At 38.1% G+C, this 27,068-nt stretch overlaps 6 protein-coding genes across 9 annotated transcripts; 3 read left to right on the plus strand and 3 right to left on the minus strand.

Annotated features, from left to right (window-relative positions):
- The first annotated feature begins 95 nt into the window (after window positions 1–95).
- Window positions 96–13,289, plus strand: LOC145936071 (dynein axonemal heavy chain 7). 2 transcript variants are annotated; one of them, XM_083037950.1, is made up of 2 exons: window positions 96–10,685; window positions 13,158–13,289. In XM_083037950.1, exons 1-2 carry the CDS (start codon window positions 563–565, stop codon window positions 13,163–13,165), a joined length of 10,131 nt encoding a protein of 3,376 aa, XP_082894076.1. In that variant the 5' UTR covers window positions 96–562; the 3' UTR covers window positions 13,166–13,289. The 2 variants fall into 2 exon arrangements, with proteins under 2 accessions (XP_082894076.1, XP_082894075.1); XM_083037949.1 differs by lacking the exon at window positions 13,158–13,289 and having other exon boundaries at window positions 101–12,565.
- On the plus strand, window positions 13,290–15,409 carry LOC145936081 (NSFL1 cofactor p47). 3 transcript variants are annotated; one of them, XM_083037971.1, is made up of 5 exons: window positions 13,290–13,571; window positions 13,930–14,365; window positions 14,437–14,722; window positions 14,835–15,038; window positions 15,143–15,409. In XM_083037971.1, exons 1-5 carry the CDS (start codon window positions 13,470–13,472, stop codon window positions 15,270–15,272), a joined length of 1,158 nt encoding a protein of 385 aa, XP_082894097.1. In that variant the 5' UTR covers window positions 13,290–13,469; the 3' UTR covers window positions 15,273–15,409. The 3 variants fall into 3 exon arrangements, with proteins under 3 accessions (XP_082894097.1, XP_082894098.1, XP_082894096.1); XM_083037972.1 differs by having other exon boundaries at window positions 13,292–13,571; window positions 13,919–14,365; window positions 14,434–14,722; XM_083037970.1 differs by having other exon boundaries at window positions 13,292–13,571; window positions 14,434–14,722.
- Window positions 15,410–15,859: 450 nt separating this feature from the next.
- On the minus strand, window positions 15,860–17,708 carry LOC145936078 (uncharacterized). The gene is made up of 2 exons (XM_083037967.1): window positions 17,395–17,708; window positions 15,860–17,310 (listed from the first exon to the last, which is right to left on the minus strand). Exon 2 carries the CDS (start codon window positions 17,188–17,190, stop codon window positions 15,874–15,876), a length of 1,317 nt encoding a protein of 438 aa, XP_082894093.1. The 5' UTR covers window positions 17,191–17,310; window positions 17,395–17,708; the 3' UTR covers window positions 15,860–15,873.
- Window positions 17,709–18,264: 556 nt separating this feature from the next.
- On the minus strand, window positions 18,265–21,904 carry Cpsf2 (cleavage and polyadenylation specificity factor subunit 2). Its single transcript, XM_083038411.1, has 10 exons — window positions 21,438–21,904; window positions 21,217–21,376; window positions 20,776–21,127; window positions 20,383–20,693; window positions 20,021–20,280; window positions 19,754–19,939; window positions 19,318–19,687; window positions 18,967–19,161; window positions 18,750–18,887; window positions 18,265–18,598 (listed from the first exon to the last, which is right to left on the minus strand). The coding sequence occupies exons 1-10, from the start codon at window positions 21,584–21,586 to the stop codon at window positions 18,506–18,508; spliced, it is 2,214 nt and encodes a 737-aa protein (XP_082894537.1). The 5' UTR covers window positions 21,587–21,904; the 3' UTR covers window positions 18,265–18,505.
- Window positions 21,905–22,131: 227 nt separating this feature from the next.
- On the plus strand, window positions 22,132–24,414 carry LOC145936325 (GPN-loop GTPase 1). Its single transcript, XM_083038419.1, has 5 exons — window positions 22,132–22,291; window positions 22,704–22,955; window positions 23,153–23,517; window positions 23,651–23,880; window positions 23,985–24,414. Exons 2-5 carry the CDS (start codon window positions 22,712–22,714, stop codon window positions 24,352–24,354), a joined length of 1,209 nt encoding a protein of 402 aa, XP_082894545.1. The 5' UTR covers window positions 22,132–22,291; window positions 22,704–22,711; the 3' UTR covers window positions 24,355–24,414.
- Window positions 24,415–24,515: 101 nt separating this feature from the next.
- LOC145936326 (heat shock factor protein 2) lies at window positions 24,516–26,535 on the minus strand. Its single transcript, XM_083038420.1, has 3 exons — window positions 25,819–26,535; window positions 25,466–25,589; window positions 24,516–24,911 (listed from the first exon to the last, which is right to left on the minus strand). Exons 1-3 carry the CDS (start codon window positions 26,260–26,262, stop codon window positions 24,652–24,654), a joined length of 828 nt encoding a protein of 275 aa, XP_082894546.1. The 5' UTR covers window positions 26,263–26,535; the 3' UTR covers window positions 24,516–24,651.
- Window positions 26,536–27,068: the final 533 nt, after the last annotated feature.

Raw genomic sequence — 27,068 nt, forward strand, 5'->3', positions numbered from 1 at the left:
GTTTTTATCCGAATCAGCTGATTGTGACATGACATGACAAGTATATACACTTCTATAATAATTAAAACAATATGAGCGATTGCACATTAATTGATAAATATGATAATTAATTGTACAAATTATGTCATAATTATTATTTTGATGGAAGTGTCATATATTTATGTATAATTATAGCATTGCGCTATATATATATATAATATTTTTTAAATATATTTTTTGCATAATATATATAGCATCTGCAGCTTACAATAATTAAATATAATTTAGATTCCTCTTTATTTCAAGAACCTAAATTTTAATTTTCATAAATAAATCAAATTTCTGGAATTTTGCTTCATAATAAGTATGTAATTGAAAATCATTATATTGATAAAACGTATCGCGGTATCCAAGAAACTTAGTTTCGTAGACTCGTTCTTAAATACTGCAAGAAACTGAGTAATAATTTACAACTGTGCTTTAGATATCTTTACTATTAATCTATAATCTCGTAAATAAATTTCTCGAACAATATTTTTGTAAAAATATTGCGAAGCAAGTGTAGATTTAACAGGTGTACAGGATGACAAACAGTGAATGGTCTTCTCATGAGAGAAACGTGCATCCTCTGGAATCCACCTTCGCGATATCTAGCTACTCCAATTCAAGTCTGAAAAGAATCAGATTGGAAGATTACATAAAAGATATCCACATCTCCGAATTTTCTACAGAATGGGAAGGAAATATACTGAAGTTGATACCTCGCAGAGACAGACGAATACATTCCTTCTTCATAAACTCGGTATTAGACGAGGTGAAGAAGATGTACGTCGAAGATATGAAAGACTTCGTCCTAAAATCCATATTATCCTGCAAAATGTACAAGAGAAGACACGTCGTTTGCGAAGAGTGCGATGAAGAGAGACGAAGCATCATCGAAAAGGATACGATATACGATCGGACGATATTTTTAAGACGTCGTGAGCTGCTGGCCGAGAGGTATTTTCTCTCGTATCCGATAATCAGACATGTTATAAACACGGCGCATCAAATTTTGCCTATGGTGATCTGCGACTTCGAACGTTATCGCGAATTTGGGACGCTAACGTTGCCCAGTTTTCGAGACATGATCCTCAAGGACATTAAGAGAAGTACCTTGATGATCGCCAATCGGTTTTACACCGAAACGTTCAAGGCCGTGCAAAGATCGAGGCAACTGAAGGAAATCTCCGCGAAACGTCTGCCAAGATTCATGCGGTGCCTCACAAATATATTCGTTCAGCAGATTCTCAACGCGATGCTGAGATCGATCGATCGCGTAATAGGTATCATGGAAGACGGTCGTTTCTGTCCGCAGATCAAATTCCAGCTGGTCTGCGAGGGAGATCGACTTGTCACCAAACCAGACGTGGAGGAGGTATTTTTGACGTATCACGATATCATCGGCGGAATCGCGGGTATCGCACAGGATCTGATGCCCCTGGAGGAATGGCTGGACATCAGAGCGAAGGAAAGGTACATCAAGATCGCGTTGCCCGACTGGTTCATCGAGAGATCTTATCGCAGCCTGCAGGAGATCTTGGACGCTCTCTTTCGCCCTGTCAACGAGCACGTGGCTTTTGTCTCCGCGGAATTCGCCGATGTCTGTACATCGAGTATCGAGAGCCGGATATCGTTCTTAACTTCCGAAGGACCGGATTTCGACGCGTATCTCGCGCATATATACAGGTACAAGGAGTATCTGAGCAAAACGAACTCTATGCTCTCCAATTTGTATTACAGCGTAGGAAAGTTGGAGCAAAGCAGCGCCAAGGAATCTCTGAGGCGGATCTGTCACGAAGTTATAAACGTCCTCACGACGGCCCTCGTCGAGTATCATCGGGATTTCAATCGTTCCATCTGTTTTAGCTTCGAGGATCTCAAGTCGACAGCCCTGGACATCCCGAGGGATGCAAACTCCTTGATACAATTGGGCGAATACATGTCCCGAGCTTCGAAAGTATTGATGAAGGAGCAGGAGCAGAAGATACGACGGTCGATCTACATGCTGAGCAAACTGATGGAGATCACCGTGTTGACGGAGGAGCACGTTGACTTGAACAAGTCCACCGTCAACTGGCTGCACGATATTCAGCCGGTATTCGCGCAGAACAATACGTTGTGCGAGGCGATGAAGAGCGAACTGGAGGAGGATCTTCAACGGCGGATAAACACCTTGAACACGGAAGTCGACGCGATGTTCCCGCAGCTTGTCATCCTCGACGACATGGACGACATAAGCAAGGTCGGGGAATACACGGAGCATTACGAGGATCTGATGAAGAAGTACAAGCGTATGGATAACGAGATGCAAGTTATTAATTCGGAGGAGAGGCTCTTCAAGTTTCCCGAGACGGAGTTTCCGAAAATTGCCGAATTAAAGGACACAATCCTGCCGTTTTACAAGCTCATACATACCGTTTATCAATGGCGGAGGAACAACTCCGTGTGGTTGAACGGTCCGTTCGAATGCCTGGACGCGTTCGTCATCGAGAGGAAGACCGTGAATTACTTGGACGAGATCACGGAGATGAGCAAGACGATGAAGTCGCGCATTAAGATGGACGCGACGGCGAACAGGTCGTACAAATTTTTCGGCATCGCCGACGATCCCGATCCGATGCAACAACCCGCGCCGCTAAAATTGTGCTGGCAGGCGCTCAATAACGTTAACGAGTTCAAGATTTACCTGCCGCTCGCGATCTGCATGTGCAATCCGGCTCTCTGTTCTCGCCATTGGAAGGAGATGTCGGCGATATGTGATTTTGATCTCACGCCGAACGCGGGGACGACTCTGAAAAAGATGATCGATATGAATCTGATGGATAACATCGACAAGTACGAGGCTATAAGCTTAGGTGCCAACAAGGAGCTCCGTCTTCAGCAAGAATTGGCCGAGATGATCGAAGAGTGGGAGCCGATATCCTTCGAGATGTCGACCGATGCGGAATCTGGTGCGGTAACTTTCAAACATACGGATGACATCGAGGCGCTTCTCGGAGAACATCTCATCAAGGTCGAGGAGATGAGAGCGTCGCATTTCGTCAAGCCGATATTGTCGGACTTGATCGATTTCTTCGTTGTTCTCACAAGGGTCCAGGACAGCCTCGCTCGATGGACGCAAGTGCAATTTCGCAAACTCCGTCTGCAGCCGATATTCTCTTATCCGGGAATGGAGACGCGTTTGAGTCAAGAAACTTCATTGTATCTGGAAGCAACGAGAATTTTGTTGGGCGTTAATAACAGATTTACGGCGAATCCAAGCTTTCGAGAGATCGAGAAATCCTCGGATTTGCTACAGATTTTAAATGAAAGCAACGAGAAATTAGAGAGGGCCAGCAAAGGCGTGAAGGATTACTTAGATGTTAAAAGATTGTCTTTCGCGAGATTGTTCTTCCTCGATGATTCGGAGATTCAGAAGATCTTGTTCGAATCGACCGATACAGTAAAACGAAATACATTTGTGCAAAAGTGTTTCGCCGGCATAAGACGATTAAAATTTAATAAATTGAATTGTATTCGAGGAATCATCGGGAATTACGGGGAGATCCTACGTCTGAATGATAATATTTTCATACCTATCGACACGAAGCAAGAAGAACAATGGTTGATGCAGCTCGAAGAAGAGATGAGAGACGCGGTTTGCAAAAACATTCGACAGTATCGTCTTTCGATCGACGGGGATTCGACATTCGTTCCTAGCGATAATTTTCCAAGCATGACTATCATGTGCGGTTTGCAACTTCATTGGACTTCCTCGGTGGAGAAGTGTCTCACGCCATTAAATACCGTGATGTTAAACTCTCTGTATTCAACATATACCGATCGGATAACTTCGCTGACTAATGAATTGAGAAATAATTTGACACGACGCCGTAGAAACCTGTTGATGTCATCGATCGTTGTCACGTTGGCTCATAAAGAAATTGTGAGGCTGCTTTTGGACAGAAATATCGCTAAACCAACTGATTTCGAGTGGATCGCTCAGTTAAAATACTATTGCAATGAAATTGTCAAGATATCGGTATTCGATACAACGATTGAGTATGGATACGAATATAATTATTGTCGACAGAGTATCGTTAACACACCCTTGACTGATCGGTGCTTTCGCACTATATTACAGGCTTATCGTTATCATCTGTACAGCGGCATCGTGGGTCCTACGAGTTGCGGTAAAACGGAGACAATCAGAAGCTTGACGAGAGCCCTCGCAAAGCCATTTTACATCGTCAACTGCAACAACAGCATCTCCTACGATTGCGCGACCCGAATCTTCAAGGGGGTGGTTTCCTGCGGAGCCTGGGTCTGCTTCGAAAATTTCGACCGATTAAAACTGGAGTTGTTATCGGCCATCACTCAGAATCTCACGCAAATGAAACAGGCGATATCGTCTAGCTCGAAGACGATCGACTTCGACGGCTGCGATTTGATCTTGAACGTCTCCGGACACATATCCGTTAATATCGACTCGACACAATTCGGATATACCGATCTGCCGGATAATTTGAAAGTGCTCTTCCGTTCCGTGGTGATGACGACACCGGATATCGGCAGAATCGCCGAGATCGAACTCTTCGCCGGGGGATTTCTTCACGCAAAGAAGCTAGCGGCGAAGCTAGCTGTCAGCTACAAATTGTTGTCCGAGCATCTAGGAGAGAGGCATTACAACTTCAGCGCCTCGTCGCTGAAGACAGTCATCGCGACCGCGATTGATATGAAGCGAAATGTCCCGGACGAAGAAAACGAGCACATCTTGCTTCTACGTTCGATGATAGACATAAATATCCCGCAGCTATGTACAGCCGATATACCTGTCTTCCAGAGTATCATGCGCCATGTTTTTCCCGAATCCGATGCCCTGCCTTCGTTCGATTGTTCGGCGATTTTAAAAGCGCTCGAAAGCGTTTGCGCCAAGAGATTTCTCACGTTGCACCCGATCTTTAAGTTGAAGGTCATACAGATTATCGAACTGATGTACGTTCGCCGCGGTCTCGTACTCATTAGCGATCCTCTAGGTGGCAAGACGGAAATTTTACGCGCACTCGCTGAAACATTATCGTTGTTGCAGGATCAAGGAAACGCGATTGGCGCCGCTGTGAAGATCGAAACTATCATGCCGGGAGTAGTGGACAGCAACGCGCTCTTCGGGTATCTCTGCGACAAGTCTGGCGTTTGGAAGGACGGTCTGTGTACTAGGATATTTCGTCGTTTCACGGAAGACACGTCGACGGATCGAAAATGGTTGGTGTTTGACGGAACCTTGAGCGGTGCGTGGCTGGAAAACTTGAACACGGTTCTCGACGAGAGCAAACTATTGCATTTGACGTCTGGTGAACGTCTTCCCGTCGCGGAAACGATGTCCATCATCTTCGAGACGACAGACGCGACCGAAATCTCACCCAGCCTAGTTTCGCGATGCGGAACGATTTATATTGACTCGCGTTCCATCGGTTGGAAGCCACATGTACTGTCTCATATCGCGAAACATGACATTTACGACGGATACGGTAAAGTATTACGCGTTCTGTTTGATTGGGCGATAGATCCGTGTCTCGATTTTTTAAGAGAGAATGGCGACATATCTGTGGATAGGGAATTACACCTTGTTACGTCAATTTTAAATTTGTTCGAGATTTTACTACGAGACGCTTGCGAAGATGCCGCAGAGGACATAGGAAGAAGCAATCACTTTATCATATGGGCACAGGTCGTCTTAATCCAAGCTATCGCTTGGGGATTAGGCGGGAACTTGACGGAGGATTCGCAAACGCGATTCAACGCTTTTTGCACGTCATTCTGGAGCGGCGCAGATACGAGATATCCGAAACCCGACGCGATTAAACACGTGGACGTAACGTTGCCCAACGAGGGTCTAATTCAAGATAACTTTTACATCTTCAAGGGTGTCGGAAACTGGAAGTACTGGGGAGATTTGTTAAAAAGCGAGAAAATCCCCGAGATATGCAATTTCAATCAAATTTACGTTCCGAGCGTCAACAGTATAAAGTATAACCACATGTTCTTAAAACACATTAAATATCGAAAGCCTTTCCTCCTGTATGGTGACGTTAGTGTTGGAAAGAGTAGCATCATGTACGACCTCTTGGACAACAAATTGCCAGAGAATTGTCTCTCCAATTTTTTCAGCTTTACTTCCATGCTTACGGTGATTAGAACGCAGAGATTATTGTTCTCGAAGTTAAACAAGATACGACGTACCGTCTACAATCCGGGAAAAAATCAATTCTGCGTGAACTTTGTGGATGATGTGAATAGATCCGTTACGCAAAGACCAGAGGCACGATCCGTATTTGAGTTGTTACGTCAACTTCTCAGTCACGATTACTGCTACGATACAAATGAATTAAGTAAAGTGTTCATACAGGATGTTATGTTCACGCTCGCGATTACGTCAGGAAAGATCGATGAAGACGTGTCACCTCGATTCTTAAGGCATTTCAATACTTACGCTATTCCAGCCCCTACGACGGATAACATATTTAGGATATATTTCAACGTGCTGTCTGCTAACTTGAAGAAGAATCTGTTCGCAGCAGACGTTACGGGAAATGTAACTAGTATAGTGAACGCAACGATTGACATTTATAAGTCCGTGATGAAGACCTTGCGACCTGTACCCAACAAACTACACTACTGTTTCGATATGCGAGATATATCCAGAGTGATTAAAGGATGCGGCCTGATCCAGAAGGAATCAGTAGAGACGAAGATAACGTTTATACGACTGTGGGTGCACGAAATCTTACGCGTGTTCAGCGATCGCATGTTGGATGAGGACGACAAGGAATGGCTCTTCTTAAGGATCCGCGACGCGGTGAGGAACAACTTCAAAGACTCGTACGAGATCGCGTTCGATTATCTGCCGAAATACGAGAACAATCAAATTACCAAGGACAGCTTTGACGATCTGATGTTTGGAAATTTCATGGATACGGAGAAGAACGGCAGATCTTGCAAGCGGTACGAGGAGATCGGTTCGATGGAAGCTTTGAAGAACAGAGTCGTCGCTTATTTGGACGAATACAACGCAAACTTCAAAAGGAAAATGGACGTCGTCGTTTGTCGTTACATGTTGCAGTCTCTGATCAAGATTTCCAGAATTTTGAGCACTCCAGGCGGAAACGTGTTGGCGATATCTACCGTAGGTTCCGGCAGAAAATCCACGACCGCCCTAGCTGCCTTCATGCAACAGCAGACCTTGTACGAAACCACCGCTGAATCTTATTACGATCCGAAGGCGTGGAGGGACAGCTTGAGAAGAATTCTACGGGAGTGCGGAGCATCGCGGAAGGACGTCACGTATTTTATGAACGAGAGGCAAATGAAAGACGCCTTCTTAAGCGATATCAGCTGTTTGTTGAGTACCGGAGAGCTGCCCGACTTGTTCTCCGCCGAGGACAGACAGTGTATAATTGAAACAACGAGACTCCACGCTCAGGGCGGCGATCGAAACGCGGAGATCAGCGCGCGCTCGGTGATGAGGTACTTTGTGGAACAATGCAAGAATCGATTACACTTCGTACTTTGCTTCAGTCCTACTAACGCCGCTTTCAGAACGTATTTGTGTTTGCATCCTAACTTAGCGAAACACTGCACGGTCAATTGCTATCAGATTTGGCCCGATCAGGCGTTCTTGGAGATCGCCGTAAAGCATATGACCTACGTTAACGTGCAGGAAAAGATTAAAATTCGCGCGGCGAGAGCTTGTGTTCAATTCCACAAAGGTGCGAGAGAGATGAGTCTGAAATATCGCGAGACGTTCGGTAGAATCATTCACGTGACGCCGTCAGCTTTTTTGCATATACTCAAGCTGTATAAACGGCTGATGTCGAGGAAGCAAGAAGAAATTGTAGCGACACGGAATAGGTACGTAGCGGGATTGGAAAAATTGGAATTGGCAGCCGAACAAGTTGAACAGATGAAGGCCACTCTGACGATTTTGAAACCGCAATTGGAATTGTCTGCTCAACAGATGGTGATCACCATGAAAGAAGTGGAGAACGAGAACGTCATCGTGGAGCGAGCTACGATCCTGGTGAAGCAGGAGGAGGAAGTGGCGAATAAGAAGGCGGAGATCGCTGGCGCCCTGAAGACCGAATGCGAGGCCGAGCTTGCCGTCGCTATACCTATCCTGGAGGACGCGCTCATCGCATTGAACACGCTAAAACCGACGGACATCACGCTGGTGAAGGCGATGAAGAATCCGCCAGATACCATCAAGCTGGTAATGGCCGCTGTATGCGTGATGCTGGGGGTTCCGCCTGATCGCACCATCGATCCAGTCACCGGCAAGAAGTTCACGGACTACTGGGGCCCGAGCAAGCGTATTCTGGGCGACATGAACTTTCTGCAGAACCTGAAGGACTACGACAAGGACAATATAGCGCTCACGGTGATGCAGGTCATCAAGAAGACGTACATGACAGATAGCAGCTTCACCCCTCACATAGTCGCGAAGGCATCCAGCGCCGCCGAGGGTCTCTGCAAGTGGGTCCGCGCTATGGTGTCGTACGACGAAGTGGCGAAGGTGGTCGCCCCAAAGAAGAAGAAACTGGTAGAGGCGCAGATGGAGTGTGACGAGGCCGAAGCGTTCCTGAACGAGAAACGGCAAACCTTGGCAGCTCTGAACGCGAAACTGGCGGCGCTGAATGATAGTCTACGGCAAACGTTGCAGAAGAAATTGAACTTGGAGACGGAAGTGGCGACTTGCACCGCCAAGTTGGTGAAGGCGGAAAAACTGATCGCCAGTCTGGGTGGCGAGAAGAATCGTTGGATGGAGTGCGCTCATGATCTACAGATGAATTATGACAGTCTCGTGGGCGACATGTTACTCTCGTGCGGAATAATGGCTTACATGGCGTCTTATAACATCTCATTTCGCGACGAGATAGTGACGAAATGGAAGGAATTTATGGAGACTTCGGAGATACCCTACACGAAGACGTACGACTTTATAAGCGTCCTCGGTGTGGAGATCGAGATTAATCATTGGCAACTCTGCGGTCTGTCTAAAAATCGCTTTGCCGTAGAGAACGCTATTATCGTGAACAATTCGGAACAATGGTGCCTCTTTATCGATTCGCAGAATCAGATGAACCAGTGGATCAAAAAGATCGAAAAGAAAAATGATTTAAATGTCATCAAACTGACGGATCCCGATTACATGTCAGTCATCGAACGAAACATCGAAACCGGAGTGCCGGTTCTCTTGGAGAATGTCGGAGAGAGACTCGAAATCGCGCTGGAACCGATACTGTCGAAAAATATTTACGAGACTGAGGCAGTTTGGTACATCGATATCGGTGCAAAAACTATGAAGTATTCACAAAACTTTCGACTTTACATCACCACAAGACTATCGAATCTGGATTATACCGCCGACGTCTTCAGCAAGCTCACCGTGATCGATTTCTCGATGCCGGACGGAACTCTTCGGGATAAACTTCTAGACATCGTCGTCTCGAAGGAGAGACCGGAGCTGCAAGAGAAATTTGAAGCGCTCCGTATTCAGGATGCTGTTAACAAGAAAGTTCTTCAGCAACAGGAGGACAACATTCTGAGCACCCTCTCGTCGACCACTACGAATATCCTAGAGGACGAAAGCGCGATACAGATCCTGGATTCCTCCAAGACACTCACCGTGAACATCATGAAGAGGCAGGAGGCAGCAAAATCGATGACGGAGGATATCAACAAGTTCCGAGATACGTATCTACAATTTGCTGATCATTGCGCGGGTTTATTTTGCACCCTGACCACCCTGTCCAGCTTAAATCACATGTACCGTTTTTCATTCTCGTGGTTCATTCAGCTGTACGTTACCTCGATCGAGACGTCGAACAGAAGCGTCATTCTCGAAAAACGACTGCAGTTTCTCAAATCCTCGTTCATGAGGAACCTTCATTCCAGCGTCTGCAGATCGCTGTTCGAGAAACATAAACTCCTGTATTCGTTTCTGTTGTACATGAAAATTTTGATGGATGCTCGACAGGTCACGCAAAAGGAAGTCGAATTCTTTGCCTCCTTGGACCCGGAGGATCTCGATGCTCCAATGGAATCAGCGCCTGAATGGTTGACGACGGACAAATGGAGACAAATTTGCAAATTAAGCTACACGGTACCCGAATTAGGTGAACTCGCAAGTGACTTTTGTTCCAACGGTGCGACTTGGCAGAAATATTACAACGCGACACCATTTCGAAGTCATCTGATGCCGAAACCGTGGGCCGACAGGATGACGCAGTTTCAGAAGTTGATACTCGTCAAGATCGTCAGACGCGACAAGATCATCGTGGAGATAATGCGGCTGATAGAGGACAGCATGCTGAAGGACGTGTTCAATTCGTATCCTCACCTTCAGATTTCGGAATCGTACACAGAGTCAAACTGCCTCACGCCGATTATATTCATCCTGCCGAGCTATACTTCTCCTCTATCCCTTGTTTCTAGGTACGCGAGCGCCAGAGGATATACCTCGAAGCTGGTTTCCCTGTCGATGGGCGATGGACCGCAACGAGATACCGCTGATGTTCTCGTGGAAGAAGCGCGAAAGGAAGGGGGATGGATATTCTTGCAAAACTGCCATCACGCTTCCTTCTGGATACCGCGACTCGAGAGAATCTGCGAGAACCTGAATCTATCCGGTACGTCCTTGGATTTTCGACTGTGGCTTTCCAGCTGTTCCATCCCGGACTTTCCGATCAGCGTTTTGCAAAACAGCTTGAAGATCGCGTATGACTATCCTCTACGGTTGAAACAGAGCTTGCTGAGAATGTACAGGTCGGAGCCTGTGAAGAGTAAAGAGTTCTTCGAAGGGTGTCCTGGAAGGGACAAGGAGTTCTCCAAACTCCTGTACGGACTTTGCTTCTTCCACGGAATCGTCCGAGAGAGAAGACACTTCGGGCCGCAAGGCTGGAACGTCCCCTACGATTTTGATCACATGGACTTTGAAATATCCGTTAGACAGCTGCAGAACTTGATCAACGAAGCCGAGGATAACAATGTCCCATTCGATATGCTATTCTATCTTATCGGACAGTGTAATTATGGCGGAAAGATCGTGGATAGTCTCGATCAAAGGTGTCTAGGATACCTGTTGGATTCCTTCTGTAACACTCGTGTCATCAACGACAGCGAATACTCGTTCTTCGATTCTACAGAATATTCGGTACCTCAAAGATGCGAGTATCGCGATATTATTAAACACATCAACGATATGCAACTGGACACATCACCGGAAGCTTTCGCCTCCGACGAAAACGCTCTTATTACAAAGGACGCCGCTATTGCCAGAGAATTCTTAGAATCCGTATCTTATCTAGATCAAATAGGATCACCGAAGTGCGAGATCGTAATACAGGATCGAGTGCTGCGAACGATCGACGAAATTAACAGCAAATTGCCCGTTTTAATCAACATCGATGAGATACGCGACAAGTATCCTCTTATCTTGCGCGAACCCTTGAACGCGATTCTCATCCACGAGGCCGAATTGATCAACAAAGTTTTAGCCGCGATCGCGGACTCCCTGAAGAACTTGAAATCCGCGTTAAATGGCGAGATTATCTTCACCGATTCCTTGGAAGACTTATCCGCGGAAATATACCGTAATAAAGTTCCACGTATTTGGAGGCTGATCGATCTCGGTATCGTAACTAGGCACCTGCCGAGTTATATCAACTTGCTTCTGAAACGTATAAGCTTCGTGCAAAATTGGCGCGAAACCGATCTGCCTCGTGTCATCTACCTCGACGCGCTATCTTGCTGTAAAAGATTTTTGTCCGCAATTCTCCTCGAGTTCTCGCGACGTCGGGATATACCTGTTGAACAAATTACGTTGGACCTTCGAGTGACGAATGATTCTAATAATTCTGCAAACGGCGACGCAGATATGTATTACATTCACGGTTTACATCTGTCAGGCGCTCGATGGGATACGCAGAGGCACTTGTTGATCGAGAGCTTGACAAATGTATTCTGGTACGACATGCCACCGATATGTCTTACGTTTAGGATAGAGGATGAAAGAATAGTTGATAGTATTTATTACGAATGTCCTGTATATATTTCGCCGATAGGCTACGATGAGGTAGATATCGATATGAACAAGATAAGGGACTCTATTACAAGCGTATCTCTGGAAACTGACAAGTCACACGTACATTGGGTCAAACGTGGCACAGCATTATTCTGCCAAATTGATATATAAATAATTCTTAAAGATATATGTATTTTTATAAATAATAAATAGCAGGCGACATGTTTTATTATTCATAATATTTAGATATAGGAATCTAATGAAAAAAAAAAATACACATTTTTTCCCAATATATATATATGTACATATTTATAATATATGTATATATTGTTTTCATTAGATTCCCATCTAAATGTAATAATAATAATACATGAGACGTTTTACGATTTAGATAGATTACGATAAGATATTTAGATAGGAATCTATAAATATAATTATTATATAATTTATTTATTTATTTTTATATTTTTATATTTATATATTTATATATATATAATTTTTTTCAGATTCCAGATTTCTTTTTAGATTCCTATTTAAATATAGTAATAATATAATACATAAGACACTTTATGATTTAAGCTATTTATAGATAGGAATCTGATAAGAAACTATATTGTATATATATATATTTTTTTTTAAATTAGAAACTATATATACATATATATTTTATATATATACATTTTATTATACTATATATTGTATATATATACATATACATTTATATATATATATACACACACCATTTTATTAGAAAAACTATATATATTACATATATATTTTTATTAGATTCCTATATATCTAAATATCTTATCTTAAATCATAAAACGTTTCGTATCATTTTTTATTTATATAAATATTTTATTAATGTTAATTAATATTTTTTATTAATATATAATTTTATTATTTTTAAATCAAATTTTATTATTTATATAATTTTATATGTGTATATATTGTATGAATAATGCATGTATATGTATATATCATTTTGACATTTTGATATATATATATATCTTTATGAGCTATGCATTAAGTAAAAATAATAATATGTTTTCTATATATTTCTCGAAAATTTTGCTAGGATCTTAGTATAAAAAGGGCAGATGAAGGACGAGTAAACATATTTATAACGCGAGTTTCCAAAACACGGAAACGCGGATCGTTCGAATTGGACCTCCTCGATCGTTCACATCCGGTTCGATTCCGCGCGAACGAAGGTAATGACAGACGGATCGAGGTAGAAAAACGGAGAAAAGGAAAAGGTGCATTCAGTTTCGGTGAATTCAGAGCGGATTTGTCGCGGTGAGCTAGTTCGCAGAGATAGCGAGGAAAGAAGGAGGCCGGACGAGTCCCCGGACCCCGGATTGAGAATCTCGCGAAGAAGAGGAAGAGAATGACAAGCCGCGACGAGTTGGTCTCGCAATTCGCGGACGTGACTGGCGTCGAAGCCGAGAGAGCGCTATTTTACCTCGAGTCATCCGCCTGGCAGCTCGAGGTGAGACAGCACATTTTTACCAAAAGAGAAGATTCAAGTTTGTTTTCTCTTTTTTTTTCCCCCCTAATTATCTTCCTGTCGCGAGCAACCCGAGAACCTTTTATTAACCTATTATTGCGTAGTTTTGATGACTCTCCAGGTGATTCATCTCTTACGTATGTGTATGATATTTGGCTTTTTATCGTACAATGCGTTTCTTTCGACATTTCTTTGTAATTTCGTAGATTCACTCGATAATTCGTCGCAACGACATACAATATGAAGGAAATTAAGATTACAATTGTTTGATCCAACATCGTAAGGTTTCCATTTTTTTCAACAATTCTGTCACATGCGTTGGCACGTAGTATTTTTGCAGGTTGCCCTCGCAAGTTTCTATGAGAACGACGAGCTAACTGGATTAGTGACTGAGGCTATCGATGATACGCAACAGGAGGAGGAGTTACAAGATAGAACGGACACAATGTCGAATAAGAATGTAAAATCTGATTCTACAGAGTCCAAGGGTGCTAAACCTAAACCTAGATTTGGAACATTGAACGATCTTCAGAACAGAGACAGTAGTTCTGATGAAGAAGAGGGACAAGCATTTTACGCTGGAGGTTCTGAGCACAGCGGACAACAAGTTTTAGGACCAGGAAAGAAGAAAAAAGATATGATCAGTGACATGTTCAAATCCTGTCAGGAGCAATCGATTGGACCTGCTGATCCCCCAAAAATGGGAGGTCAACAGAGGCCAAACACATTCCGCGGCACAGGATATAAATTAGGTCAAACTAGTTCCGATAGCGAAGGTATAACAGTTTTTATTATTTGTAAGAAATTTACATAAAGCGATGTTTATTATATATGTATGTAATAGCAGTGGTGATGGGAGCAAACGCAGATCAACAATCTTCAAACGGTCTTATTACATTGAAATTATGGAAGGATGGATTTACAATAAATGACAGCGAGATTCGATCTTACGACGAGTCTGAGAACAGAGAGTTTCTAGCTGCCATTAAACGAGGTGAGATTCCGGCGGAGATTCGCCAACAGGTGCAAGGTGCGGAAGTGCGTCTCGATATGGAGGATCATCGTCACGAGATCTATGTTCCGTCGAAAGCTAAGGTGAAAGCCTTCTCTGGAAAGGGACACATGCTGGGAAGGTAAAGATTATCTCGCTCCATATTATATATTATTATATACACAGTTGTGATTTCAAAGATTTATATATTTCTTAAAGAGACTAACTTTTTTTTGTAACACCAAATATTTCAGTCCATCGCCAGCTACCGTAGGTATGACAGTTCCAACGGATCCTGCTGATCAAGCTGCCAATGAGACGCAAGCGAAAAAGGAATTGAATGTAGATACCTCAAAGCCAACGACAACGTTACAAATTCGTCTCGCGGACGGCAGTACTGTGAAGGCTCAATTTAATTTGTCACACACAGTCGCCGATCTTAGACGATATATAATAACGTATCCTTTGATCTTTCTGAAATCTTTCTAAACTCTACTTGATTTCTTTCTCAAATAATTAAGAGAGATTTGATTAAAAAATTTTTCTTAACATATAATATCAGGATGAGACCTCAGTATGCTCTAAGGGATTTCAGTTTGTTAACTGTGTATCCAACGAAAGAACTTGCAGAGGATAAGACAATTGACGAGGCTGGTTTGCAAAATTCGGCTATAATGCAACGACTGAAGTAAACTTTTTCTAAATTTCTATAGATTGAAAGATGTATAACAATTAGATATATATATATATATACCAAATATATGTTAAATTGCTTAAAAATAAATTTTCTATGAATTTTTATTAGGAATATAATACCTCTTACACTATATTTTCTTCTTTTATTGTATATTTTACCTATTTCCTGCAATGGCTTAAATCAATCAAGTTTATCTTTATTCAAAATTTAGAATTATAAAAATTTGAAAATTGTGATTGCCATATTTTTTTTAAATTTAAGTTCATGAATTTAAATATTTTGTAATATCTATAATAAAATAATTTTTGTATATGTTTTTGCCACTATTATAACATAAGAAAAACCAAGACATGAAACTATTGAAGTAACAAGTATAAGGAATATTTTATTATTGTGTTAGTCTGAGAAATGTACAAAATATTAAAATAGCTGATCATGTTATAGCTATGATGTAACGATTAAGGCACCTAATATGAAAGACTATATAACTATGATATAGATATATATATGAATTAAGTAATATGTAAATGACAAACATGATCAAAGATTGTGCAAATATTAGCTAAATTAATATATCAGTCATGCTAAAATTTGTATCACTTTATATCTGTATCGAGTACATTGTTAAGTTCGAGATATTTCATAAAAATTGATGAGTTTTGCAGATCTTGGGCGAATCTTAAAATCGTAGAGTCTTCTACTCCTCGACTGCTTTTGTAACTGTCGCAATATTTATATTGATTTACAGTAACTAAACCTTTTCTTATTTCTTTGGTGTATATATGGGAGTTTTGCAATGTTACATGTGGCTTATGTATGTAAATAGTATGATCTTCTAAAATATTTATATTTCTTCCGGCTTTCGTCTTTTTTAACACTATCAGTGTAGAATTGGCGTATTTTTTATTGTCAGTTTGCTGTGTGCAAAAGGTTGTAGTTTTTAGCTTATAACGGTCGGCTAACAGCTTGGTTTGTTTGAAATCTGCCATCAGATCGATCATTGCATGATGATACTTTAAAACTACATATTCGTTCCATGAGAGAGCAACAACATAAGCAACATTGTTGTATGTACGATATAAACAATCTGTCTCGATGATTTCTCTTATGACATTTTGATCGATCTCCGTGAAAGGGAAGTTCCACGGTATAACGGTATATGTAAACTTCCAAAAGGAAGTCAAATCATTAGCCATTTCCTTTAACTTACTATTAAATTCATTTGAAATTCCAGAGTCATATACAATAAAATTATCCATTCCGATCAATGCATGGAAGCTGATGAAGCCTATCATATCTGCTGACTGCATCGGTTTCATCGATGATTGCATCACACACACTCCTATTCTACTGTGACTCAAGCTCCGTGGCTGCACTTTTATAGGAAAGATAGGTGCGTAATTGAGATACTTGTTAGACTTTGTAACAAACGTTATTCCAGTGGGAGTCTCATTACTGGTATACGTGCAAACAAAATGATACCCTCCGTATCTTGAATTTTCTCTTAGACTCGTAGCAACTGCGTTACCAATGGGAATAAATTTGGAACTTCCTAATATAGGTTTACTCTCATTCTCGAAGAAGACGAGACATTGCATGTTTGAAACGCTGCTTATAGTCCCGAGTCCGATCGCTCGTATCTCCTTATTGTTAATACTGTATGCAGAATATATGTACAGGTCGTCCTCCAGACGTTGCCACGAAGGAATCGGTTCGTCGAATTTTGCATTAAATGTGGTAAATATTGGATTGAAGCTCGTGCAGTTTATATCCCTTCTTGGCCCAGGCTTGCCAAAGTAATTGAAAACTTCTAAGACATATCTTAATCTGTTGTATTCGTGTCTATAGATGAGCAAAGATACGAGACTTATTACTGCTATCACAGCTAGAGCAGCCTGATAATATTTTCTCATATTGCTAATGTTGATTTTAATCTCATATAATAGGAATGTAGGAATCTCTCTAAAATAAATTTCTATTATATACAGTGCTGCATTTTAATCCTTATCATAAAATCATACTTGGAAAATACTCTGAAAAAGAAAAAAAGCAATTAGATAATATATTTTTATAACTATTATACATGTGCATATATATTATAATGAATGTTTAAGTACTTTGTAATTTCATCATTTTCATTTAGCTTGATACATGTGCTACTTTTCACCAATGATGGCTCTCATAACCACAACCAATTGTTTATATTTTATTCGACGCTACAATTTCTTCCAAAGTGGGTGTAAATCAGAGAATTATTACGTTATTTCGTGTAAATTCACGGATATTTTGTCGATACATATTATTCACAGCAATTCAATTGCAAAATAGAAAGACGCGATTTCATACACATACATATGTAATATATGTAGCAAATTGCAGCAGATACACTAGCGTGTGCTAGCGATGTAGCAATGCGCACGTCACGTGAACGATTGGAACACATATACCAGCTTAGCTGTCGTAAAATAAATATGCACATAGTATAAAATATGTATATTTGCATAAATATGCACATAGTATAAATACGTATATGCATACATGTATAAACTAGATTTACTAGATAAATTTATTTCTATCACAATCGATTTTGTTTATTCTAAACGTTTCAAACTCAACAGGAGAGAAGCACATTGTTAAATAAAATAAAATAAACTTTATATTCTTATTACAAATTTATATTATAGCCTGCATATCCTTTGTGCACTCTTAAATAATTTTTTGTTTTATTTATAAAAATATATTAGTTTTTTATATCTTTAAAGATTTATATGACTCAAGGAATAATAATTTTAATAAAAATTCATTCATTTTTAATCGAGTGATAAATGTAAGTAAGAAAGTAAAAAAGACAAGAGGAGAATATGCTAGTTTATAAAAAAAGCTGACTTGAAATAAAACAAAGCTGGAATTGAAAAATGATAGAAAAGAGGAAACTGACTAAATTACAATCTTCTATCAGTTCAGTTATTCAGTTTTTGTATTTTTATGAACATTACACAATACAGGTCCTTCATTCAGAATTCACCTCAGGAATTGTTATCACATAGTAAAAAAATAATTTATTTAAGAATTAGAAGAATAATCAGGATCTTCATTCAAGTTTGACTTCATCCATAAATTATCATATTGATAACTCCTGTATAATGTAATGTATGTTGGATAAATTTTCCAAGCACTTACATATTACAAATACTTAGTCTCTCCTTATAAATATATATACATAAGAATCTATACAATTGCATATTGTTCATACAATAGTTCCCGTACTTTATAATAATCTTCAGATACACAACCTTCCAATATGACCTTCCCAGCTTCATGCTAAAATAAATATAAAATTATTTATACGATTATATACATTCTACATATGAGAGTTGTCGGCATCACATGTACTTTCTACATTTAATGTAAATTGAAAAATACAGGGAACGCGCCGACAAATTCATTGTTACAATAACACTACGAAACAAACCCTTCGAACGGCGATAGTGTTATTACAACACCATAACACTCCTCCACTAAATTCTGATGGAATGTTACTTTTATTTAAAACTTGTTTGAAGTCAGATAATTTCAGTTCATTTATAAATGTTGTTTGATGACCTGGAACCTGTGGAAACACAAACGATGTTAAATAAGGAGTATTCTTTAATTTCTATATCTTTTTATTTGCAACCTCTATATCTTACTTCGTTCAATGGCAAGGGTTCCAAGGTCAATATTTTGTCACTTTCATTGATCGCGTTTTCGGATTCGGTATCGGCGACAGCGTCTCGACAAATTTGATCACGCGCCGTTATCATGGCATCTATCCACGCCACTTCGGAATCGCCCTTACCCTTCGAGAAATTCAGTCCACTGACTAGAGCATCCGTTAAACGTACCTACAAAAACAAAAATATATTATATATATAACAAACTCTGATTTTTTACAACTAATTGAAGTGAAAAACAAAATAAAAAATAGTGAAAAATAATTTATAATCACTATTTAGTGTCAAGTAATTTAGTATGTAAAAACGATACACTTATTGTATTACTTGATAAATGTGTGTTTCCGTTGTGGCGTCCAGCGTCTCTCCTCTCCCTGGAATAAATACTCTCGCACCGGCACTTTGCGCCTGCTGCGCTAGAATCTCGGTATCTTTAGGCGAACCCCTGACCAAGACTACTCTCCTCGGTCTTAACTGCGCTAAAATCTTTTGCAGGGACTCTCCGTCGGATCTGCCTTCGAAGTCTATGTAAGTCACCGCCGCATTAACAGTCATCGTACGCGAAACTTGTACGCATTTTGTCGGAATGTCCGCGGCTATTTCTGGATGATGACTGGCTTCTTCCTGTTTCGTTTCTACGTTTTCCTTATTATCCTCTACTTCGGGTGCTGCCTCTGCTATCTTATAATCTTCTGGTCTGTAATAATAATAAGTATAGTAGGGAATAGAGAGATTCTCATAAAAGACTTTAAAATATTCTTACTTTATGATTTCTCCGTATTCGTCTATTTTGATCTTCTCCTCCACAAATGGAAACATGGGATATTGCTTTTTACTTTGTTTAAAGAAACCAGGTTTAGTCTCTTGCTTCACCAGTAAATCGTGTTTTCCTCTCGCGCCACCAACTTCTATTTCGTCTTCTGATTCGGAACTCACATCTGCAGTTTCCCTAATAAAATATGCATTACAAGTGTAATAATAAAATGTAAGTATAATTGAATGAGATAGATAGATGTGTATGTACACATACATTTGTTCCTGTTTCATTTGCTCTTGCTTAAGCTTTTCTCTTCTCTGATATTCCTCCAGTTCAATACCTTCGAGTTTCACTCGTCTCCTTACTTCCAAGGTAATGTTTCGATTTCCTCCTTTCTCCACTAAATCTCTAGCAAGTGTACCAGGAGATGTTCTACTCGTTAATATAATACTGTTTTGTGGATTAGTACACCATTGGAGAAATAATTCTCGGGAAAATCCACATTCCATGTCTGGAGTGCTTGCAAGGACCACCTAAATATGACAATTTAAGATTAATCTTTGAAGTAAATTATTTAGGAGTGTATGAGATGCATGTGTATGAATGTATGAATCGTGTAATTGTAATTCTCTCACCTTTGGACTTGCAACTTGATTTAGTTCAACCATACTGTGACAAAGTTGCAAATGTTTAAATTGAAAGGGATTGTTACGTGCACCTTCAAAGCTCCTCATTAATTTATCGCTCATCCATTCGATTTGCGATTTTGCAAATTCTACAACGTTATAACTCACATTATTAAGAAGAGCTAACGAGTAGGCAAGTAATCCTGATTCCTTATTACGCCAGAGTTGATCCAACATGTGTGCCAATTCCAGTACGCGACCAGCAGTATCTACACTGACTAATACATTGCCACCACCTCGCAATGTTTGCAAGATATTAGCTAAACAAAAATATAAATAGACTGTTAAAATATCTTTTATTTATGTCAGTATTTTAAATTAAATAGAAAATACGAAATTTACTCATCAACTTCTCATCTCTTGTTCTTCGTCTAGCTTGCTGATATGTGGCATTGAATGCATCTGTTATCAACAATGATGGTCTTTGCAATCTCTCCAATTCGCAACCATTCAAGTGACGTTCCTTTTTATGATTGAAATCGACAGCATATATTATATCCTCTTCCCCAACTTTCACAATTTTCCAAATTGTTCCACCAATCATGTGTCCTGCTGGCAAAGGTGTCAGCGTAACACCATAGCCCTTTCCTTTCATCGATATACTTTGATTGTATTTCAACTGTACAATTTTATCAAATGCAGCATCGACATCGTCCAGAGTAAATAAATCAAAATTTTCCATATTATGACGAGACTGCAACATGAACACACACAATACTTTCAAATTATCTTATATAATTTGAATTAAACATTTTTATACTTTCATATGTTAAAGCTGCATACCTGATACATGTCATACATAAACATTTGACCCATTTTGTAAACAGGAATGGTGGCATATATGGGACAATTTAGGCCACACTTGCCTACCAAATATGGTAGGGCACCTAAATGTAATGGATCTGGATACGAAAGTAATACCGCATCTATTTGATTGACATGTCTGGAAATATAGTAATTATATTAATTTTATTACAATAAGGGGTACTTTTTTTTCCTAATACCTTTTCAATTCTCTTATGAAATCTTGATCAAAGTTTTCGTCCCATCCACAATCTAATAATATTCTCAATTCGTCAACTTGTAATATGTAACAAGGCGGAGATTCGTCCATCGCCCCAGAAACAGCGTGTAATTTTATAATAGAAGTCATCTTGTATATTTTTCTTTACTATATTGGTGTATGAATCTATGCAGTACAAACAAATTGTGTTCTAGATATCTAAAGTACTAATCATCAATCAATTCTTCCTCATTTCTTTCATTCTTCAAAAACTTTGTAGCTCGATTCGTCTTAGATTTGCATTATTATGTTGCAGTCAGGCTATTTATCAAAAACTCGCAGCAATGTATAATATATTAGAAAATCTCATCAAAACGATACAAGATTTGTATTCGTAGATGCATAAATAAATTTATCCCAAAAATTGCTCCGGTATCTCTCTCAGGATGACATATTAGGTCTGTTCGCGCGTTTTGCTAGCATTGCTTAAAACTTTCTAGATATTTATTTCTACTTTCCGAATGAAAAAATTGCACGCGTTATGATTGGTTATTCGAGAAACGTCACTAGCATCGGGACAAAAAATCTCTGCTCGGATTGGTTAATAAATAAGGACGTGCATTAGAAATCCAGCTTTACGTTGCGCATAAAGTGAGTCGAGTTGTTCATCAATTGTGTTTTATGGTTTTGTATGATGTTTATACGTAGAATTCACGCATGAATCCAAAGTTTCGAAGCTAGAGCTCTTCTATTATAAATTGAAAGCGCTTTGATTGAAAAATACTGCATACAGGGGGGAATACGTAAAAGAATCATTATTATCATCTTCGATAAATTTTTTTGAATAAATTACAAGTAAGTGCTTTAAGAACACTTGATGAAAAGATATCAATGTGTTTGTGGTTAACTTTGTTAAGTTGTATACAAACAAGAAAAGTATTCAGATACATACTATGATAAATTATATTTTTATATAATAAATTTTTATCTAATAAATAAGGGAAAAATGTTTTATTTAACATTTCTCTTCCACCAAACTCCAATAATTAATTCAGCTAGTAGAATTACTTATAACAAGATTTTCAATTATTTAATTCATTTCTAATGTAATCTTTTTTATATATCAATAAAAAATTAATAATTCTATCACATTAATAAAATACAGATATTACTCTATAATTGGTGATTAAATTATCAGAGTTTGGTTAAAGTAATCTTTAATTTATAATAAGTATACTTAATTTATAGTTAATATAAATTTTTGCAGATTTTGAAATGTCTGAAGTAGGAGATAAATTGGATACCGAAGAAGCAACAAATGTTGCTTCAGATACTGCATCTACAACAGATAAGCAACATGCAGATAAAAAGATACCATGCATTATTGTTCTTGGAATGGCTGGTGCTGGAAAAACATCATTCGTTTCCAGACTTGTTTCTAGATTACATGATGCAGGAAAACCATATGTCATTAATTTAGATCCTGCTTGTAAAGAAGTTCCATATTCTGCTAATATAGGTAATTATCATTTAATACAATTTGTATATTTACATATTTGATGCTCTATGAAAATTAATAATCCTGACAGTATTCAATTTATATGTTCAATATTGCTTTAATCATTTTACTTTTGATCTAGCAAGAATATTTTGTACTTTTATCATTTAATAATATTTTATATTTATAATAAAAGAAGCTATGTTTTTTTTTTCCAGATATAAGAGACACTGTAAATTACAAAGAAGTAATGAAACAATATAAATTAGGTCCAAATGGTGGTATAGTTACAAGTTTAAATCTCTTTACCACAAAGTTCCATCAAGTTATCGAACTTATTGACAAAGCTAGTGAAGAGCACAATTATGTTGTTTTTGACACACCAGGACAGATTGAGGTCTTTACATGGTCGGCCAGTGGTTCAATCATAACAGAAGCATTAGCATCACAGTTTCCAACCATTGTAATATATGTAGTAGATACTGTGAGAAGCGTTAATCCTGTCACATTCATGTCTAATATGTTGTATGCTTGTTCTATACTTTACAAAACTAAATTGCCTTTTATTATAGTCATGAATAAGGTTTGTAAAACTATAATATATTTACAGTATATATCTTTTCTTACCATATATTAATTACTGCACAATTACATATTATTTTTGCACAATTTACATATAATCAGCTAAATATTGATACACGATTAATTTATTTTAGATTGATATTGTTGAGCATAGTTATGCAATCGATTGGATGCATGATTTTGAAGCCTTTCAAGAAGCACTTGATATGGAAAGTGGTTATATCAGCAATTTAACACGTAGTATGGCACTTGCATTAGATAAATTTTATGGTGATCTGAAATGTTGCGGCGTTTCTGCAGTAACAGGTGCTGGAATTGATGAATTTCTCACACTGGTCGAAGCTGCTACGAAGGAATATGAAAGGTAAGAAATGCTACTTTTAGGATATATAAATCGAACGCTATGTTAAATGAGTGTATAACTTTTATTTTTTGCAATCTAAACAATAATTTGTTTTATTTTTAAAGCGATTACAGAAAAAAATGGGAAAAAATTAAGACAGAGAGAGAAGCTCAACGACAAAAAACAGAAAAGGAACAATTGGAGAAGATTGGTAAAAAAGCAATGGGAGAAGATGTACCATTAATAACAACAGTTAGCAATGGTCGTGAGAGTTCTGAGATCTATCTGAAACATGCATGCAATGAATCAAGCGAAGACGAAGATGGAACAGAAAACACACTTATCAAAGAGAATGAAAATGAAGATGAAGAAAAAAAAGAAGCGGAGTCATTTAAAAGTTTCTTGGAAAGACATAAAATGGAACAATTTAAACGAAAGAATCAAGAATCAGAACCTAGTACAAGTAAAAAAAATGATAATGTCGATTCTATTTAATTTTATATATATAAAATGTTTCGATTAAAACATTACGCTTAACTTATTTTTTAAATAAATGAAATTTTATTTAAGCTATTCGTATTGATAATGTTAACTAATGTTGATATTGACATAAAAAATCTTTTTTTTGTTTTATATGTCAACATCACATTTTACAATTCTTTTTAAATTATAATATAAATTTTATATATTTTATTAATATGTGTGGTAACTAATTTTATTATCACATTATATCAAATTATTTAATAGAAAATACATATCACATTAGGAAACTTTATCATAAATATATGAATATTATTTGGGAGAAAACATCAAACCACTAGTTTCAAGCTGATTTTGATGATGAATATATGGAATGTTAAAATGTAGACTGCATTTATCTCTCGTAGCAATACGCCAAGGTAATGACACTATTTTGCCTTTGGACGAATTAATCTTCAAAGAAAGAAACGTTGAATATTTCGCATTCCGTTCTATAGATTTTCGATTTGGAACATCGTTGAGTTCGATCTCGTATAAAAGAGGAACTGAGAAACGTACGTGCTTGTTAATACCTAAAATATTTATAAAAACATTTTAATTTAAACATATATATTTAATATGTATATAATCATTATTAATATTTTCAAAGTAATTTTATTCTCAAGAGAGAAAAAGAGTCTGGCATTAATAATTACTAATATTTATTAAGTATATTGAAGTTACAAGGCACAAAATAATATGCGTCAAGAAGCCAACTCAAACCACACCAAGATTCTTATCTGATGTCTGACAGGGTGGAGCAGAATAAGTCACTTCAATATAATTCTTTTGTCGGCTAAGATCAGATTTCCATAGGCTTTGTATATCAAGAGAAAAAATATCATTAATTTAAATTGGTTTCTATATATATTAGAAGAAGACAATTCTGTTTTCTTTTCAATTTGTTCGTAAAAAATTGGCATATTTTGATGGATTTTATTAATATAATAATTATGTATTACAATTGGCAATAATTAAAAAAAATTATTTTAATGGTTTTAAAAAATTTAATGAAAAAACAAATGAATATTTTAAATTTTAAACAATACATTATGTAAATAATTAAGCCAAATTTCAATATTTATACCTGTGTTTTGGGAGCTTCTTATTCTTTTTAAAATGTTATCCTCTTGTTTTGCTACAATCGGCCTTTTTTCCTGATTTTGCCGATATTCTTGAATAATTTGCTCCAGAGTTTCAGTCAAAGCCAACTATTGAGAGAGAATTATAATAATTATATAACATCTGTAATATTTTTTTATTAATTTGTCTAATTAAGATCACACATTTAAAATCGAAAAAGAAATTAATTAATTTTAAATAATTAATATATATTTATTAACATTCATTTTTCCACTATATATTGATCGATTTAAAGTTTAGAGAATCGCGTGAATATTTTTCATAATAAAAATTAGTTCTTTCAGCAGATGTATATACCTGACACAGTTTCAAGCGGGACACGCAATTCGCCTGTGATTGAGGATTCTCCTCCGTTCCCTTCATCATCTCGTATTGCAAGCACTTGCTCTTTCCACTCGTCTTTCGACACACCTTGAACAACAGGTCGACGCGATCGGCGCGAAAGTAGTCGTGCAGAAACTCGTGCACGTGGGGGTTGTAGGAGTTGCAGATCGAATCGCGGCTGTGGGAGGTGACCTTGCGGAAACCGTAAAGGTTCAGCTGGCGGATGAAGCTCGTGATGTTGTTGGTCTTGAAGATGGGCCGGCGCGCGTCCAAGTACTCGGTCTGGAATCTCTTGTAATCGAGGAGAACGGTGTTGCCATTCGCGCTCCACCGGATCGCCCCGGTTTGGCACTCGTTCACTATTCGCCAGAGCTTCTGTGGGAATCGCATCGACTGCAGCACGCAGTCCTCGAACATTATTCTTGTTGTAGGATGGGTGCGGAAAATCGAATCGAGGAGTTGTTTCGAACGTCGCGTTTCCTACGTGTCGCCTCGTCTCGTCTCGCTCTTCTCGAAACCAAGCCCTATCTTCGAAACAAAAGACTGTCGTATCACGGCAACAATAATCGAGATGATTCGTGGAGAACTGCGAAGTATCGCTGGCTCAGAACCAGAGTCCGTTTCACAACAAATTTATCATTTTTGTTTTATATACATCTCTTTCACCTATTTCTTCATGCCCAATTCTATTTATTCTAGTTACATTCTTTAATTGTGTTGTAATAAGAATTAATTTATATTTTATATCCACCGGAGAGTTAAATCTACTAAAACATTAAGTCTCTGTTCTATTTCTTCATAATAAACCATGAGATTTAGCATGCAAAACGTACGATGTTAATTAAATCTTCATTTTCTATAATGAAACAAGTTTGAATATATATATATTATACTCAATCAATATTTATTATTATACTAATTATTTAATAATACTTAATTTAGTATTTACTATTTTTTAAATTAGATAAAAAAAAAATGATATTGTCACGACAATAATTCTTTTTTAAACTTTTAATAAAAATTAATTACAACACTACATTATAATAATTATCGTACCGAAACGATCGTATAATAACTATCGAAAATACTTTCTATCCATGCTACTTTAAAGCTTGATTTAATTATTTTACAGACTTCGCAATAAAGTAGCATCTCTAAACGTGAAAATCTTACAAAGAAGAAGAGGACTTCGTAAAGATAAATCAATCTATAAAATATCGAGC

This window comes from Prenolepis imparis, unplaced genomic scaffold (genome assembly GCF_030444845.1).
Source record: "Prenolepis imparis isolate NDT839.2.m4 unplaced genomic scaffold, iyPreImpa1.0 SCAF_5, whole genome shotgun sequence".
Lineage (NCBI taxonomy): Eukaryota > Metazoa > Arthropoda > Insecta > Hymenoptera > Formicidae > Prenolepis > Prenolepis imparis.